Below are 14,770 nucleotides of genomic sequence, written 5' to 3' on the forward strand. Positions count from 1 at the left end.
ATGCTACCGATGATATTTTTTTTTTTACGTATATTAAGTTCGTCGTACTCAAATTATCATTATGAACATATCATTAATTATTTGTCTGCTTTGATATAATCATATAAATATCTAGAAGAATTTGACAATTTTATGATTTTGGACAGTCTTAGACACAAGAGAGTGTCCTGTAAGATTCAAAAATCTCCTATACGTCTTTACACTTTTGTCGATATTTTGTTCATAGGAACATTTTCATAATTGGTTGCAAAAGACACATGACAATTAAACAAAATGAAAAAGAAGCGATACCATTATTTAAGATTTTTATTAATGCATAACAATAACATGATGATTGAGGTTTATGAAAATATTTAAGTCAAATTGTTGAGCTATCAATCTTTGGATTTATGAAAAAGGTTTTTGGTAGATAAATATGAATGTACGCTTAGGGTGCATTTGGTATATTGAATTACATAATACTATATGAAATGCATTGCTTTATAATATATTGTATTAGGGGTGCATTGCATTGCATTAATTTGTAATTAAACACTATATTTAATGTAATATAGATTGACTCTATTATATATATATAAAAAATTATACTAATGTTAAATTAAATTAATAGCATTTAATTTTATTATCATTTTAGGGTTTTATTATTAATTTTTAAATTAATTGTGAAATATTTATTTTTATATATTTTTTATATTATAAAAATGATTTAATAATTTACTATTATTAAATAATAAAATAAAATGATATTATGTTATATTAATAAATATTATATTATGACATGATATAACCTATTTCTATACATTAGTTATTGTAATATAATATAAATGAACATTATGTTGTAAAATATTATACTACATGATAAAAAAAGTTGTAAATTTATTATTATTTATTAATGTCAAATATAATTGTTTAATTTAAATTTATTATTTATTAAATAATAAATGACTAAATAAAACAAAAATGCTTTTTATGTATTTAAGTAAATAAATAAAATAACTTTATTTAACAAATGTAAATTAAAATATTATCATTTATTTATTAAATATTTAGGTTTAATACTACCTTATATTATTATTAAAATTAAAATTCTTTATTTAAATATAAATATAAATTAGTATTTAATAAAGTAAAATGATTATTTTGAAAATATTAACAATATCTTAATGCAATACAGCTTAAACCTCATCCCAGATAGTTTATTTATATATTTTTCATTGTATTAACTACCTTTTTAATACAATACAATGAAATTAAAAGTTATACCCAAACATAAGTTATTATAAAACTGGTATTTTAATGCAGTGCAATATAATATAATGCAAATTGCCAAATGTACCACCCAGACTCTCGGTTGGAGAATGATGAATAATGCCCGAAACAAAGTTTGAGAAAATATTCCATTGCTGACATCAACTTTCCATCTCTTTGTTTATTTATGTAAGTGGTAGTGCTCAATTTTATCCTTTGAAGTGTATATCCAAAATCCATGGAAATTGAAAGTGAATTAATTCATATCCATATCCATATCCATTAACACAACATCTATGATTTAATTAGCTTAAAAGATATATTAAGGTAGCGTTTACTTCTTGGATTGAAGTGAAAATCTTAAGGAGTGAGAATCAAAGATTGAGAGTGTGGAGTGAGAGTAAAAGTAGGTTATTTGCTCATATATAGAATGAGAGTGTGGAATAAAAATCACAATCCCATTTATGTGCTTACTTTGTCTTAAATTATGAGTGAATTGTTTCAAATTACAGTTTTATCAATTTTTAAAATATTATACTTTTTAATAAAAAAATGAATAAAAATTATATTTGTAAAAAAAATTATTTATTTTATTATTAATTTTAATTATACAAATTACTAATTATTACCAATATTATTATATTTAACTTGCAAATTAAAAATTATTGATAAGAGCAACACAATGAAACATTATTACTAATAATATAGTACAAAATTAATATTTTCTTAGAATAAATTATTTATTATTATCAATTATTAATACTAAATAAATATAATATCATTAAAATTAAGTAAATACAATAACATTATATTTAAATAAGTTTAATATAATTATTTTTGATAAATATAATATTATTTTATTTTAATAAATATAATTATATTATATTTAATAAGAAAATAATAAAAAAGAAAGATGTGAGAGTGAATTCTCACTCTCATGGTGGATTGAAAGTAGGAATCTCACTCCTCATTCAAAAAATAAATGGATATGTCTTTAAATAAACAAGTAAATGCTGAAGTAGAAGGAATTTATACTTCACACTCCCACTCCAACAAGTAAATACAGAATAGGAGGTTTCTTACAATTAAACCTCTCCAAGTTTTAAGTTTGAGAATTCTTCTCAATAAATATGCTTTACACTTGCTTTTACATGGAGTAAAAAAATGATGCATTAGGCAGCTACAGAATATAGAATTTTAGATTACTGGGTTACTGGGCCACATCGAAACAGTGTGAGGTTTCGCGTGATTGTTGCTGGTTGGGAATAAATGAACTTGAAAGCAAGGTAGAATTCGAACTCCATCTGTTATGCTTGGTATCAACGGTAGATTTGTCTAAGATATTCCTGACAGCTGCTGCTTTTTCTTTCCCACTTACTAAAGCAGGTAAGAAAATTGAGAAGACCCCTTTATAGTTAAAAGAGAGAAGAATTTAATGCATCAAACAAAAATTGAAATAATGTCATTTTCTTGTCTTTTTGTTACCCCATATCCAAAGAATAGAATCATGTATTGGAAGCAACCCATTTGTTCAAATAGACCTCTCCGACTCTTGTTACTGTTATTCCCCTTCAGTTGTTTTCTTCTCAGGCATTGGTTTCTCTCACCCAAGCAATGCAGGAGAAGAACAACAGCCATTCCGATGCCCTTGGTATTTGCCAGAGACTTTTTAATTTCTTCAGGAACAGCCTTATTGCTCGTGGCCTAAAACACGTGACTTTGGGGCAGTCACCGCCTCAAGGATATGATTCCTCGATCCCTGCCAAGTCCAATGGAGAGCTGACGGTGCACCGCAAGGATCATGAAACATCAAAGCAAAATTCGGGTCCTGAAATTCAGGTCCTGTACAAGCAATCTGAGGAGCTGGAGTCTTGGACTCCTGTTGATCCCATTGCGCCCAAAATTTCGGGCCAAGCTGGGAATAAGATAGGTAGTGAGCAGCGGCGATCCGGCCGCAAGAAGGAGATCCCTCTATTGCCTCTAGAGAAAACCGAGCAAGGACTTCAAGGCAAAAGGTCCGATCATGTTGTACAAGAGCCCAATATCACAGTCGGGCCGACACCAAGATCTGGTCCCAAGAAGACGGTCAGGGTAAAAGGTAGCGATGAGGAGGAGGATAGGCGCAAAATGAAAGGGAAGAGCATAGCAAGTGAAAATTTAAAATTAGCGATAGAGGATGAAGAGCTAAAAGGGACTCCGAGGCGGTTAAGACCACCTCTGAGTGTGGCTCCGAATATCAATGAAAAATCAGATGAATTTATCAGGTCAAAGAAGGAAGCCATGAGCAGAACTATGGGCATGGAGCCAAAGAAAAAGGATCAAATCTTTATCAGGGAGTCAGTTATTTAATTGGTAAGTTAAACATTGGATGTATAGTTTGGTCTATGATTTGACAATAAAATGCTCTAGATATATACGACTGACTTTTCTTATGCACTTCTTTGGCTGTTGTTGCAATTGTAAGAATAACTTGTACTTAATTTGGTATGATTGATGATGATAAGGCATGTTTATATAGTTAAATGGTAAAGGAGCAGTTACATAGTTTTTGAGATGATTAACAGCAAGAATCATAAGTTAATAATAGCACTCAAAACTGGATTTAGAGATAGATGATAAATATATAAACATACTGTTCATCGTTGTCATCAGAGCGAGCTAGACAGTGCACATGAAATTAAATCTGATAGAAGAGGATCCACGATCTGGCCAGCCATCATCATGACAGTCAGCTCATCCAAGTAATAAAATATTATCTACACAAAAAGGACAAAACTGACACTGCCCTTACCTGTTCATTAACAACAAAATTCACATTAATCTTCTCTATCTTCCTCAAAAATCATGATCTTAATTACTCTTTAGCTCCAGAAATTGAGACACACACACACACACACACACACACATATAATACATAAACCCTCTCTTCCCCCTTCTTAATTAATAAGAAAAGCGTGCTTTTGAATTGATATTCTCCTTCCTGTTTCTCACCCAAATCTCACCATATTCAATAATAACAACAAATCATTATTCTTCGAGTTCTGGAGAATGTGTTGATGGTGGTGGACGGTAGAGATCGTAAGGCGCCCAAAGATGATCAACGGTGCAAGGCTTCCTAGAGTCAAGTCGCAACCAAGGCTTCCCTTTGCCACTCCAATGAAGCAAACTGATAGGCCCAGGATGCAAATTCCTGCACTTGCCTTCAATATTATCACCCCCTAATCCATGCTGATTCCACCTGTGATCGACCCCCTTAATATTCCCGGCCAAAACCAACAGAAAAGGCGGCAGCGAACCCAAATGATAAATCCTCTTCTGCTTTTGCACCACCATCCACTCCTCGACTCTCTGTGAATACCCACCTTGTCTCCACTTCTCAACATTCATCACCATAACCCCCGTGTTAAAGTAACATGGATCCCTCCCATCAAATGTCTTCGCCAAGTTCCTGTCCGACCAAAACAAGTCCGTAAAGAAGTTTGTAAAATTTGCATGACAATACTCTGGCGCCGCCAAAACTCTGCCTTCCAAATCAACATCCCATAGTTTCCCAATATCATCAACCACAACAAGATCAGAATCCAAGTATATTACCCGTTTCACATTCGCCGGCATAATGTCGGCTAAATAAATACGAGCATAATTCAAAGGCTGGTCCAATGCTTGCCTGATTGATTTTGAAATTTTCCCACGAACCCTGTTGCTGTCGAATTTGTATACTTTGAGGTTAAGATAGGGGAAAGTTGAGTTGATGCTGGAGTAAACGTCCGGTTCGAAATTAGAGTATAAGAAATGGAACTCGATGTTTTGAGGACACGTGGAGTGTTGTAGGATGGAGAGGACAGCAGCCATGGTGCCTCGGAGGTAGTTGGCATCAAGGGTCATGGTGATGTGGATTGTTTGAGTGTTGCAGGAGTCACCATTGCGGAAAGCAGGCGCTTCGTGGAAGAATGGGACACGAGATGATGATGATGATGAAGGTCTGCGGATAAAGCCGCCAAGCCGAATACCGGAGGACGGAGGGGCCGCCGACGAGGCAGAGAGGAGGAGTGACAGGAGGCCAATAAAGATGAATGTTGAGGTGGTGGCCATCCTGTCAATTAACGGAAGTTGGTGATGATGATGATGAAGAAGAACCCCCAAAAAAAAAAAATTAAAAATTAGAAATTAGCTAGCTAGAACTAGAAGCTAATGAACATGAAGAGGAGAGAGAGGAGGAACAGCCATTGTTAGGCTGGTTAAGAGACGGTTTAGGAGAGAGGTTAATGATTGATTATAATGCTTAATAATATTATTGAGGAAGGAGAGAAGTTGTTGATGTGATTGTGCATTGTGAGGAAGAGAACAAACCTCGGATGCTTGCTTAATCTTAGTTTTATATTGTAACAAGAGCAAGCCAATTAAGTCACCATGCACCCTTTTCATATTTATTTTCTTCTATATAATATGCTTCTAATTTTTTTTCCCTTTCTAGGTAAAACTTCAATATATCACAAGGCAACTTCTGATACGGTTAATGTATGTTTTAAAATCCAGATCTAGAAATTCTCTAAACACAATTATACTAACATAAGCATTGAAGTGCCCTCTACAAATATCTCTTTCAGTCCAATTTGTGAAAATCCTCAAGAACATAGAGTTGATATTCAAGATTGCTGTTGAATATGCATAATTTATCATTTATTTATTTCTTAAACACTTGAGTTGGGATCATTGAAGGTTTTTTGAACCTTCACTTATGAAGATTTTTTGTTAATTTTGGTCAACATGTAGTCAAAAGTTGACATGTTAGCTCTAATGGGTTGCTTCAAAAAAGAAAAAAAAAAGAGAGATTTAATTTATATAAATAACATACTTACGTTTATTAGAACCTTTTTCTTTTTAATCAAGGTTGGAACAGATATTAAAATGTGTAGTCAAAAAATATTTTTCTAATTAATTGTAATGTTGATAATTTAAATTTAAAACTCAAGACGGAATTATAACGGAAATTATAAGAGGTTGATATTACACTGAATCTCTTAAGATTAACCAACTCCAAACGCAAGAACGGCATCATTACAACTGGGATCAGGCTACGGTGCAATTGTGGTACCGTGCCACAGTTACATTCAGCCGTTGGATGCACTTAGATTGGTGGGGTTCACTGACATCCAACGGCTGGATGAAACTGTGGCACGGTACTACTGTTGCACCATAAGTTTTCCCTTACAACCGACATTAAAATGGCATCATTGGGCAGGCAAATGCGATAATAACGTGTTTGAACTGGGTATTTATTTAACCAAATTTTGCTTTGTTTTTTCCATTACTGGAAAATTTTCAATTTAGAAACTCATTATGGGTTTCTCTTATAATTTGTAGAAGAGGACTCAAAATGTCACGTTGACTGTAAACAATTAAATTGCTATCAAGTATTGGGTAAGAATTTTACGATTTACATGACCAGATATCATGGAGATTATTCGCTAATTAATTGGCGCGATTCCCGAAACCTTACATAGAACTTTAATTAACGGATCAAATAAATTCTTAAAATTTCCTATAATGAAGTACAGGATCCCGTTGGAGTTACCATAGTTGATAATCTAAAATGTTAAATGGCATCATAAATATATATTGATAGGCTCTGTCATTTATTTGCTAAAAAAGAAAAAAAATATATATATATATATATCAAATCTGAAAATGTAGTAATGATAATATTAGTATACTGAGAATATGTAGTGACGTATTAAAGATGCATTAGTATACTGAACATGTAGTGACGTATAAAATTTATGCTTATCATAAAGAGCACTAATAAACAGCAGGGGCGCTAATCATAAGCTAATCATAATCAACACAAAAATGACGTTGTTTTGTCATGAATTTTTTTTTGTTTGTTTTTGTTTTTATTTTAAGATATCAATTTGCGTTAGTTTTGGTTTCGAGCTCTTTGTCATGTTCTATCACAACACCCTCTTTATTTACTAATTTTGTCATTTACATTCTGTAATTACGATTATTTGATTCCGAAAAACGCGAAGAATATTCTACGTGCAAAATATGATCAACAAAGGGACTGACTCGCTATCAAAATGTCATCAACTGATTCCTCCGCACATCAAGAGAGAAAGAGAAAATGGATGAGAATCATCTTCATCTCCAAACAACAATAGAATGGCTTAAAGGAGCATCCATCATCCATGGGCAAGGTCTGCTGGACACCAGTGCCCTTTAGGGTATTCAAGTCCTAAGAGTCACGTGTCAGATTTTTACGCTGCAGCTCCATCATACCAATTCGCCTTGCCGTAGTTTAATTTTCTCTTTAGTTGATCAATTCTTTCTTATATATTCGCTGTCCGATCGTATGAAATATATAGAAACGATTCAAATGAAAATGAAGTTTTTAATTATTTCATTTCCAGGCATCTTTTGACTTCAGTGTTTCATTTTGCTCCACTGCTAAGATTCAAGTACGCTTGCTAGCTCTAATTCATTTTAAATTATAACTGACATTCAGCATCAGTTTCAACTTTCATGTCATGTTTACGAAGTCGTGCTACTGCTAGCTACGAATTTTGTAGCTTTGTTGTTATCACTTATCACAACTACAAACTGTCATATAGTAAGTGACGGATCACTTATCTTACCATATTGCTGGTGTATAATCAATTCGGTGAACTGTCCGAGGGCTGCAACACTAATTTTAGGGTTAGTAATTATATTTCATTACTTGTCAAATCCCATTGCTTAATTATCGATCCCATGTACAGTAATTAATCATGTGATACATTGCAAAGTTTTGGTCTTTACTTTTGTTTCTGTCTCAGATGGAGAGATAAAAATAGTAGGCTTATCCGTAGCTCTCTCTATTCGAATTGCATTTAACAATCTTTGAAACTATACGAAGAGGACATGTAGAAGGAGAATTCAGTCACTGTCTTCCACACAAGAATAATACATTTGAATTGGATGCACAGAAAAGCAAAATAAAAGTGCAAAGCCTGCAGGGCGTCTTCTTCAACCCAGATAAATGGGCCCTTAAGATCATCAATCAAGAGAGCAAAACCGCCAAGCAAAATTTGTACATAGATTCAGCTCGAAGGGTGCTGAACCGTCAGCTAGAAACCTGACACACTTGTTCTCAAGTGTGGTCCTTTGCACATTTGCCTATGCCTAATTCGTTTACGGAATTACACATTGGACATCAACGACTGCAATTGAGCACAGAAACAAAAATGGGGCTAGTAGTTACCTGGATTTAGTTCGCAACTCATATATCTTATATAAAATTAAAGTCAGGGTGGGGTATATTGACTAAAATGTTTCAAATATTTTAGCATTTCAAGCATCAGAATTTGTACTTAGGCTCTGACCCAAGCAAAAGAATGATAAACAAGCCAGTTAATAAAAAGAAAATTAACCATTTTTCATATCTGTTTGAGAGAATACTGGGAACCAAATTAACTTCCTGTTGTATGGTTTATTGTCGACCATTCATACCGTTCTACCAGAAAACTAAGAATACAAGAAGATACTCAGTCTTTGGATCATAAAACTGAAAAGACAAGAACCAATTTATTACGGTATGAAGGTTAAAACTATTAAAATTGGCGTGATCAGATGCTCAAAATGGCAGCACCTGCATTTCAAGATGACGCCAAATGGATCAAAGTTACTGGTTTTGCGATCTCAAAGCAGCTTACTCCCTTTCCTTTTACTTATAATTTTGAAGTCATCCAATTCTTACCCAATGCAATTAGTTCTCCGTTACCTTTTCTTTTGACCTCCACTAGCACGGATGTTAGCTTTCCCCTGCTGCCCACAACCTTTGCTTCTATTTCAACTTCTTCCTGCCATTAATTCATATTTGCCATTACTCATTAACTTCTCATTTCACCAACACAAACACACAATTACTATAACATTTTATTTGAGTAAAAACACCGTGAAAAATTAAGAAATTCTTATTTCTTGAGGATTCTATGCAGTTCTGGATTGGATACCTGATTCACAAAAATTAAGTCATTTTGCTCAAAAAAAAAAAAGAAGCATTTTTCAGAAACTAATAATCCATATTAGGAATGAAAATGGATAGAGCAATGAGAAACATCACAAAATTTTATTTCAAATAATGTGATATGGACGTGTTGTTAATTAAGCAATTGATAATTTTTAATTATTTTCAAATTAATTAATTAATTTTAACAGCCCGGATGACTAAATATATATTTAACGTGTCAAAAACGTTCAACATTATAAGGGTGATTTAGTAGTTTTAAAGGAATCAGTGATCGTCATGGACGTATTTATTACAAATATACAAAATATATATTTAATCGAAGGGGGAAAAAAACCTCAAGGACGCAGATGTAATTGTTGCAAAAATGGGAAAAAAAAAGTTAGAAAAGTACTTGAATCTTAGCAGAGTAGTACAAAGAAATGGTCAAGTCAACGGAAGCCTTGGATTTGCCGGTGAAGGAATTGACGGTGAGCGCCCCCAAGCCGTCGATTAAAGTTGCAATCGCTCCGGCATGCCAATTTCCATCTTGATCCTACAAACAAACACACAAAGAGAGAAACTGACGTTAAAATCACAGGCTTCAACAGAAACAGAACAAAAGAGAAAATGTCAACAAAACTTTTCTTCTTCTGGTAATTAAAATTAAAAAAATTTACAGCTGCGTGGATTGGTATGACGAAATAGCAGCGCAGAAAGCCCGTTCGTAACTCCACGGCTTGAATACCCTGAAAAGTTATAGCCTCCAGCTCCGAACACTCGACGCCCTTTGATGTTCTTTCCAGCATTTTTATTGATGCTTGCAGGGCATCGTCATCTTCTTTCATTCTCATATTGTTCTATCTTACTGGTTTTGCTTTGTGATTGGTTCAATTTAATATATATATATATTAATTTTTTGGTTTGAATCTTAAAATATTCGAAAAGTCAATCAAAGTTTTAAAACAGTGGAATTTAAGTGATTTAAAATTTTAAAATTTTAAAATTCTGCATTAAAAAAAAAAATATATATATATATATATATATATATATATAGAGGGTCCAGCTATGGTACCATAGTGGTATCATTCCTCAGATAGATCTAGCCATTGGATCCCGCTCTAGTGACCACTGTGGACTGAATCCAATGGTTGGATCCAGTTGTAGTATGGTACCACTGTAGTACCATAATTTTACCCATATATATATAGTAGTTTTTAGGTTGGAAATATTAAAATACAGAAAAAGTATGAGAAAGTTTTAAAATTGCTGGGTTTTAAAAGTTTAAAACTTAAAGCGCTTAAATCGTAAGATTTATGCATTTTTCCGGACGATCCCACACTTTAAAATTTTGAATTAGAACATATATATATATATATATATATATATATAATAATAATAATAATAATAATAATAATAATAATAATAATAATAATAATAATAATAATCATTCTCAACGCCTACATTTTTTTTAATGCGGATATATTTTTAGACATTTCAGTTTAAAAAAGAGTTAGTTATTGAATGAATTATAAAATCGTGCTGTTTTAAAGAATTAAAAACTAACTCTCTTAAGTCCCGTGATTTTAAAGTGTGTCAGTATACAAAATAAATGAGGTCGCTACACTAAAAAATGATTATATATATATACATGCCAAAGTTTCAACCATTCTACCATCAAGCTTTGGTTAATGTTTTCAACCGATTTTGGGGTAGGAAAATCCAGAATCTATTTTAAATAATGAATTTATATTTTTGGGGGAAATGGGGTACCTCACTGATTTGTTGTGTGCGGTGCGGTGTATCTGAAATTCGGAGGAGGTGAGAAGGGGAGAGAGAGTGGTAACAATGGTGAAAGGTCAGAAACAAGAGATGTGTCCTTCAAAATGAGCTTCACGCCTGCAAAACAGTGAAATTGAGGTCAGAGGTGAAGCCGGGGTACCCCGGCGTTCACACTCCGACGCTCAAGTTAGCAAACTCAAGCTTTTATGGCAAATAGAGCTAGCTAGCCCTCTGTAAATTAGAGTTTAAGGTTGAAGAGAACCTATTTTTTGGAGTGTGAGTGTTCATGGTGAGTGAGAACATGAAGGAGAATGAAACCTAGGTACCTTTATATATGGAGCACCTCAGCTGCCATGTGGTGTACCATTTTTGGCTAACGTCCTTTTACCTCTTTATAATTTTTGGGCCGTTATCTGCATGTTCGCGGCGTATCTTATCTTTTGGAAACATGGCGCGCGCTGGAGAGTAGTCCAGGGTACCTCTGCAGTAGCTGTCGGGTAGGCGGTTGGGGACCACTGTCCTTCACTTTTGGCAGAGGTGGCAGGCGGCTGTCTCTCCTTTTAGCACGTCGTTTTTTATTCCTAATCTTGACAAAATCAAATAATATCTTTAAGGAGGTGGAGACGTTTCTCATGGCAGATATTTTCGGAGGATTCTCTTGCATCTGTTCTGTCGGGTACCTCGAGTTACGTGGTGTACCTCTAATTGTACGAGGTACCTCTATTTGTGTGGGGTACCTCTGTTTATATATGGGGTACCTCTATTTATACATGGGGTACCTCTATTTGTGTGGGGTACCTCTAATTATACGGGATACCTCAAATCACGCCGGGCACCTCAGATTGTGCGGGGTACCTCAGATTGTGCTGGAATCATTCAATTAGTTGACACGTGGCGCTCTATTGACTTTCCTATTTTTCCCTTAAACAGTTAATATTCACGATTTATATTGTCATGAGGAAACAACATTAAAATACATATAAAGATTTATCACAATGCAAATGACGCACTAAATTGAGAATATAATTAATTTACCAAGAGAAATACACAGAGAAAGAAAGCAAAGAAAGAGATGAATATAGTCTTCAACAAAAGTCAAGTCGACCACAGAATTAAGTGATAATGCCTACAAAATAAACAGAGTCAATGAAAACACACAGGCTCAAGTTAGAAAAATATGGGAACGTTTGAGAGAGAAATTTTAAAGAAAGAGAGAGAGAAGAAAAATTGCAAACTCTTTTAAAGAAAGAGAGAAAAATACTAAAATAGCCTCGTTCCAAAGCTAGCCTTACCCACCCATTACACATGTTGTCTAGGCATTAGTCTCATATTTCTTATACACGAACCATTTAGGCATCGAATGCTTGACTACTTAGATAACCATGTTGGATTGTTCTTTAATGGCACATCGACTAGTCACTCTCGTTCCAAGACCTCGATCCGACGCCAACTAACACTGCACCCTAATAGCTAAGCATTGCTCTAGATCTAGCAATTTATGTCTAGCTTTGGAACTAACATGGATATGTATTTAATGTGGGCAGTGGTTGATATTCTCTTGTTGAGATATTCCCTTAGTCACATGTGGAGATGACATCTAGCGGACTAGCACTTGTAATGATAAAGTGATGTCGAGATGATAACTTTGTCGCAATAAGACAGCACAAATAAGGTGCGTTGCTCTAAATGCTGTGGTGCCGAGGTGACACCTTTGTGGCAAGGAGATGGCGCAGGTGCTTTGCTCTTACACTTGGTGACAACTTTGTGGCATCGAGGCGGCCTCAACAAGGCACTTTGCTCCTACACTTGGTGTTGAGGTAACATTTTCATGGCAAAGAGGTTATGTCAATAATAAATGTTGCTCCTAACACAACAATGATGCCGAGATGGTATTGTTGGCACCAAAATGACATCTTACTTAAACGTTGAATAATGATCCTCTTTCTTAACATTGATTTGAGCGTATTATGTTACCTAGTTGGTTGATCTTGGTTTGCTTGGTTGTGATCTTGTTTTGGTCTTGATTTTTATATGATCTTGGTGTGCTTGGATATGGCATGTGCAGCTTCAAGCTTGGACCACGGCAGCAACTTGTAGATTTGGATCAAGCTCCGATCTGAGCAGCAAGGATTGGTCATGTCTAATCAAGTTGTATGATCTTATCTATCTCTCAAGCATGTGTTTGAACGAATACATTAGATAATGGTTTTAGGCTTAATTCAGCAGTTTAATTAAGGTAATTATTTTGGTTCCTTGCTAGCAAAGATTCTGAATCATGCCAGAAATGAAAGAATCTAGAAAATTGGGGCCCGGCTAGGGAGCTTACTCATATTTCCTCCTTCTAATACCGCTGCCATCTGCCCAAACGTTGCAAGGTAAAATCGCTGTCATACTGGCTGCAAAAACCATATTTATTGAGATATACTATTATGCAATACAATCTTAATATATTCGCCATTTTTTTTTCTCATTTCCTGGGGGCATAGTATCACATCCTTGTTTCCATGGGGGCATAATATCACATCCTTGTTTCCATGGGGGCCCTTAGCAGTAAAATAAGTCCAAAACACTGAAGATAGTCTATAAATATGCATGAAAAGAAGCCTTCCGCCGAGTAGTCAGGCTTGTTTGTTTTTTTTTTTTTTTGATGAATGGAAATTTCATTAAACAAGAGGATCAGTCAACAAAGGACATAACCATAGAGGTGGAACAACCCTCCACTCTCTAGGACCTGACATAGAACCCCCCACCCTAACTACATTGTGGGCAGCGGCGTTCGCAGATCGACGCACAAAAGAGAATCTCACTTCTCCAATTACTTGAGCTATAGCTCTACAATCCGCAATAAGTAAACCAAAACCATTAGAACTAGCTGATGGAGAAAGTAAAGCAGAATACACATTTAAGCAATCTGTCTCAATAATAATTTTAGATAACTGCATAAGCTTTATCCAACTAAACGCTTCTCGGACAGCCAACGCTTCAGCCTCGCGAGGGTGAAAAGAACCAGGAAAACTCTGACACTTTGCTGCAATAAAATCACCACCAGAGTCTCTAATCACCCCTCCAAAGCTGACTCTCCCCTGAGATCTAGATACCCCTGCATCCACATTACACTTCAGCCAACCTACAGGAGGCTTGCCCCAACACATCGAGCCGTGACCCAACGGAATATCCTCTGCAATAGTGAAAGTTCTCCTTTTAGCCTCTTGCCATTGGAAAAGACAATGACCAGCAGCATTTACTAGACTTTGAGCTTGGCTACCATGATTATTCCACACCTTATCATTCCAATTAAACCAAAGCCTCCAACACAACATCACAGCTAAATTACAATCGTCTTTACAGCAGCGGGTAAATACTTGCTCAAACCAATCAAACAAAGAAGAACAGCTCCCAAAAGTGCCAATAGAAGACAACACCCAGCAAGATTGAGCAAACAAACACTCCACTAAACAATGTAACACAGACTCATTTTCAGCATTACAGATGGGGCAAATTGGGGATACCTCAACCTTTCGAGGCCGCAAGTTATCCACTGTTGGTAATACATTCATCAATGCACGCCAAAAGAAATGTTTAACCTTACCTGGAACCTCCAGCCCCCATAAGCGTTTCCACACCCTACTGCTTGTCACATTAGCTTCAGAATTCAGTAGATTATAGCAACTTCTAACTGTAAATTGCCCTTTAGGATCTGCAAGCCAATACCAGCAATCGTCATCTTGTCTAACACTGAGAGGCACCTGCAAAATG

General features: G+C 34.9%; 2 protein-coding genes across 3 annotated transcripts; both read right to left on the minus strand.

Moving 5' to 3' along the window:
* Positions 1-4,244: 4,244 nt before the first annotated feature.
* Positions 4,245-5,367, minus strand: LOC18046993 (probable galacturonosyltransferase-like 4). The gene has a single exon (XM_006444088.2). The coding sequence runs from the start codon at positions 5,338-5,340 to the stop codon at positions 4,276-4,278; it is 1,065 nt and encodes a 354-aa protein (XP_006444151.1). The 5' UTR covers positions 5,341-5,367; the 3' UTR covers positions 4,245-4,275.
* Positions 5,368-8,249: 2,882 nt separating this feature from the next.
* LOC18046994 lies at positions 8,250-10,105 on the minus strand. 2 transcript variants are annotated; one of them, XM_024188821.1, is made up of 4 exons: positions 9,913-10,105; positions 9,648-9,788; positions 9,008-9,086; positions 8,250-8,875 (listed from the first exon to the last, which is right to left on the minus strand). In XM_024188821.1, exons 1-4 carry the CDS (start codon positions 10,084-10,086, stop codon positions 8,853-8,855), a joined length of 417 nt encoding a protein of 138 aa, XP_024044589.1. In that variant the 5' UTR covers positions 10,087-10,105; the 3' UTR covers positions 8,250-8,852. The 2 variants fall into 2 exon arrangements, with proteins under 2 accessions (XP_024044589.1, XP_006444152.2); XM_006444089.2 differs by having other exon boundaries at positions 8,250-9,086.
* Between the last annotated feature and the right edge of the window lie 4,665 nt (positions 10,106-14,770).

The sequence above is a fragment of the Citrus clementina genome, unplaced genomic scaffold (assembly GCF_000493195.1).
Source record: "Citrus clementina cultivar Clemenules unplaced genomic scaffold, Citrus_clementina_v1.0 scaffold_3, whole genome shotgun sequence".
NCBI lineage: Eukaryota > Viridiplantae > Streptophyta > Magnoliopsida > Sapindales > Rutaceae > Citrus > Citrus x clementina.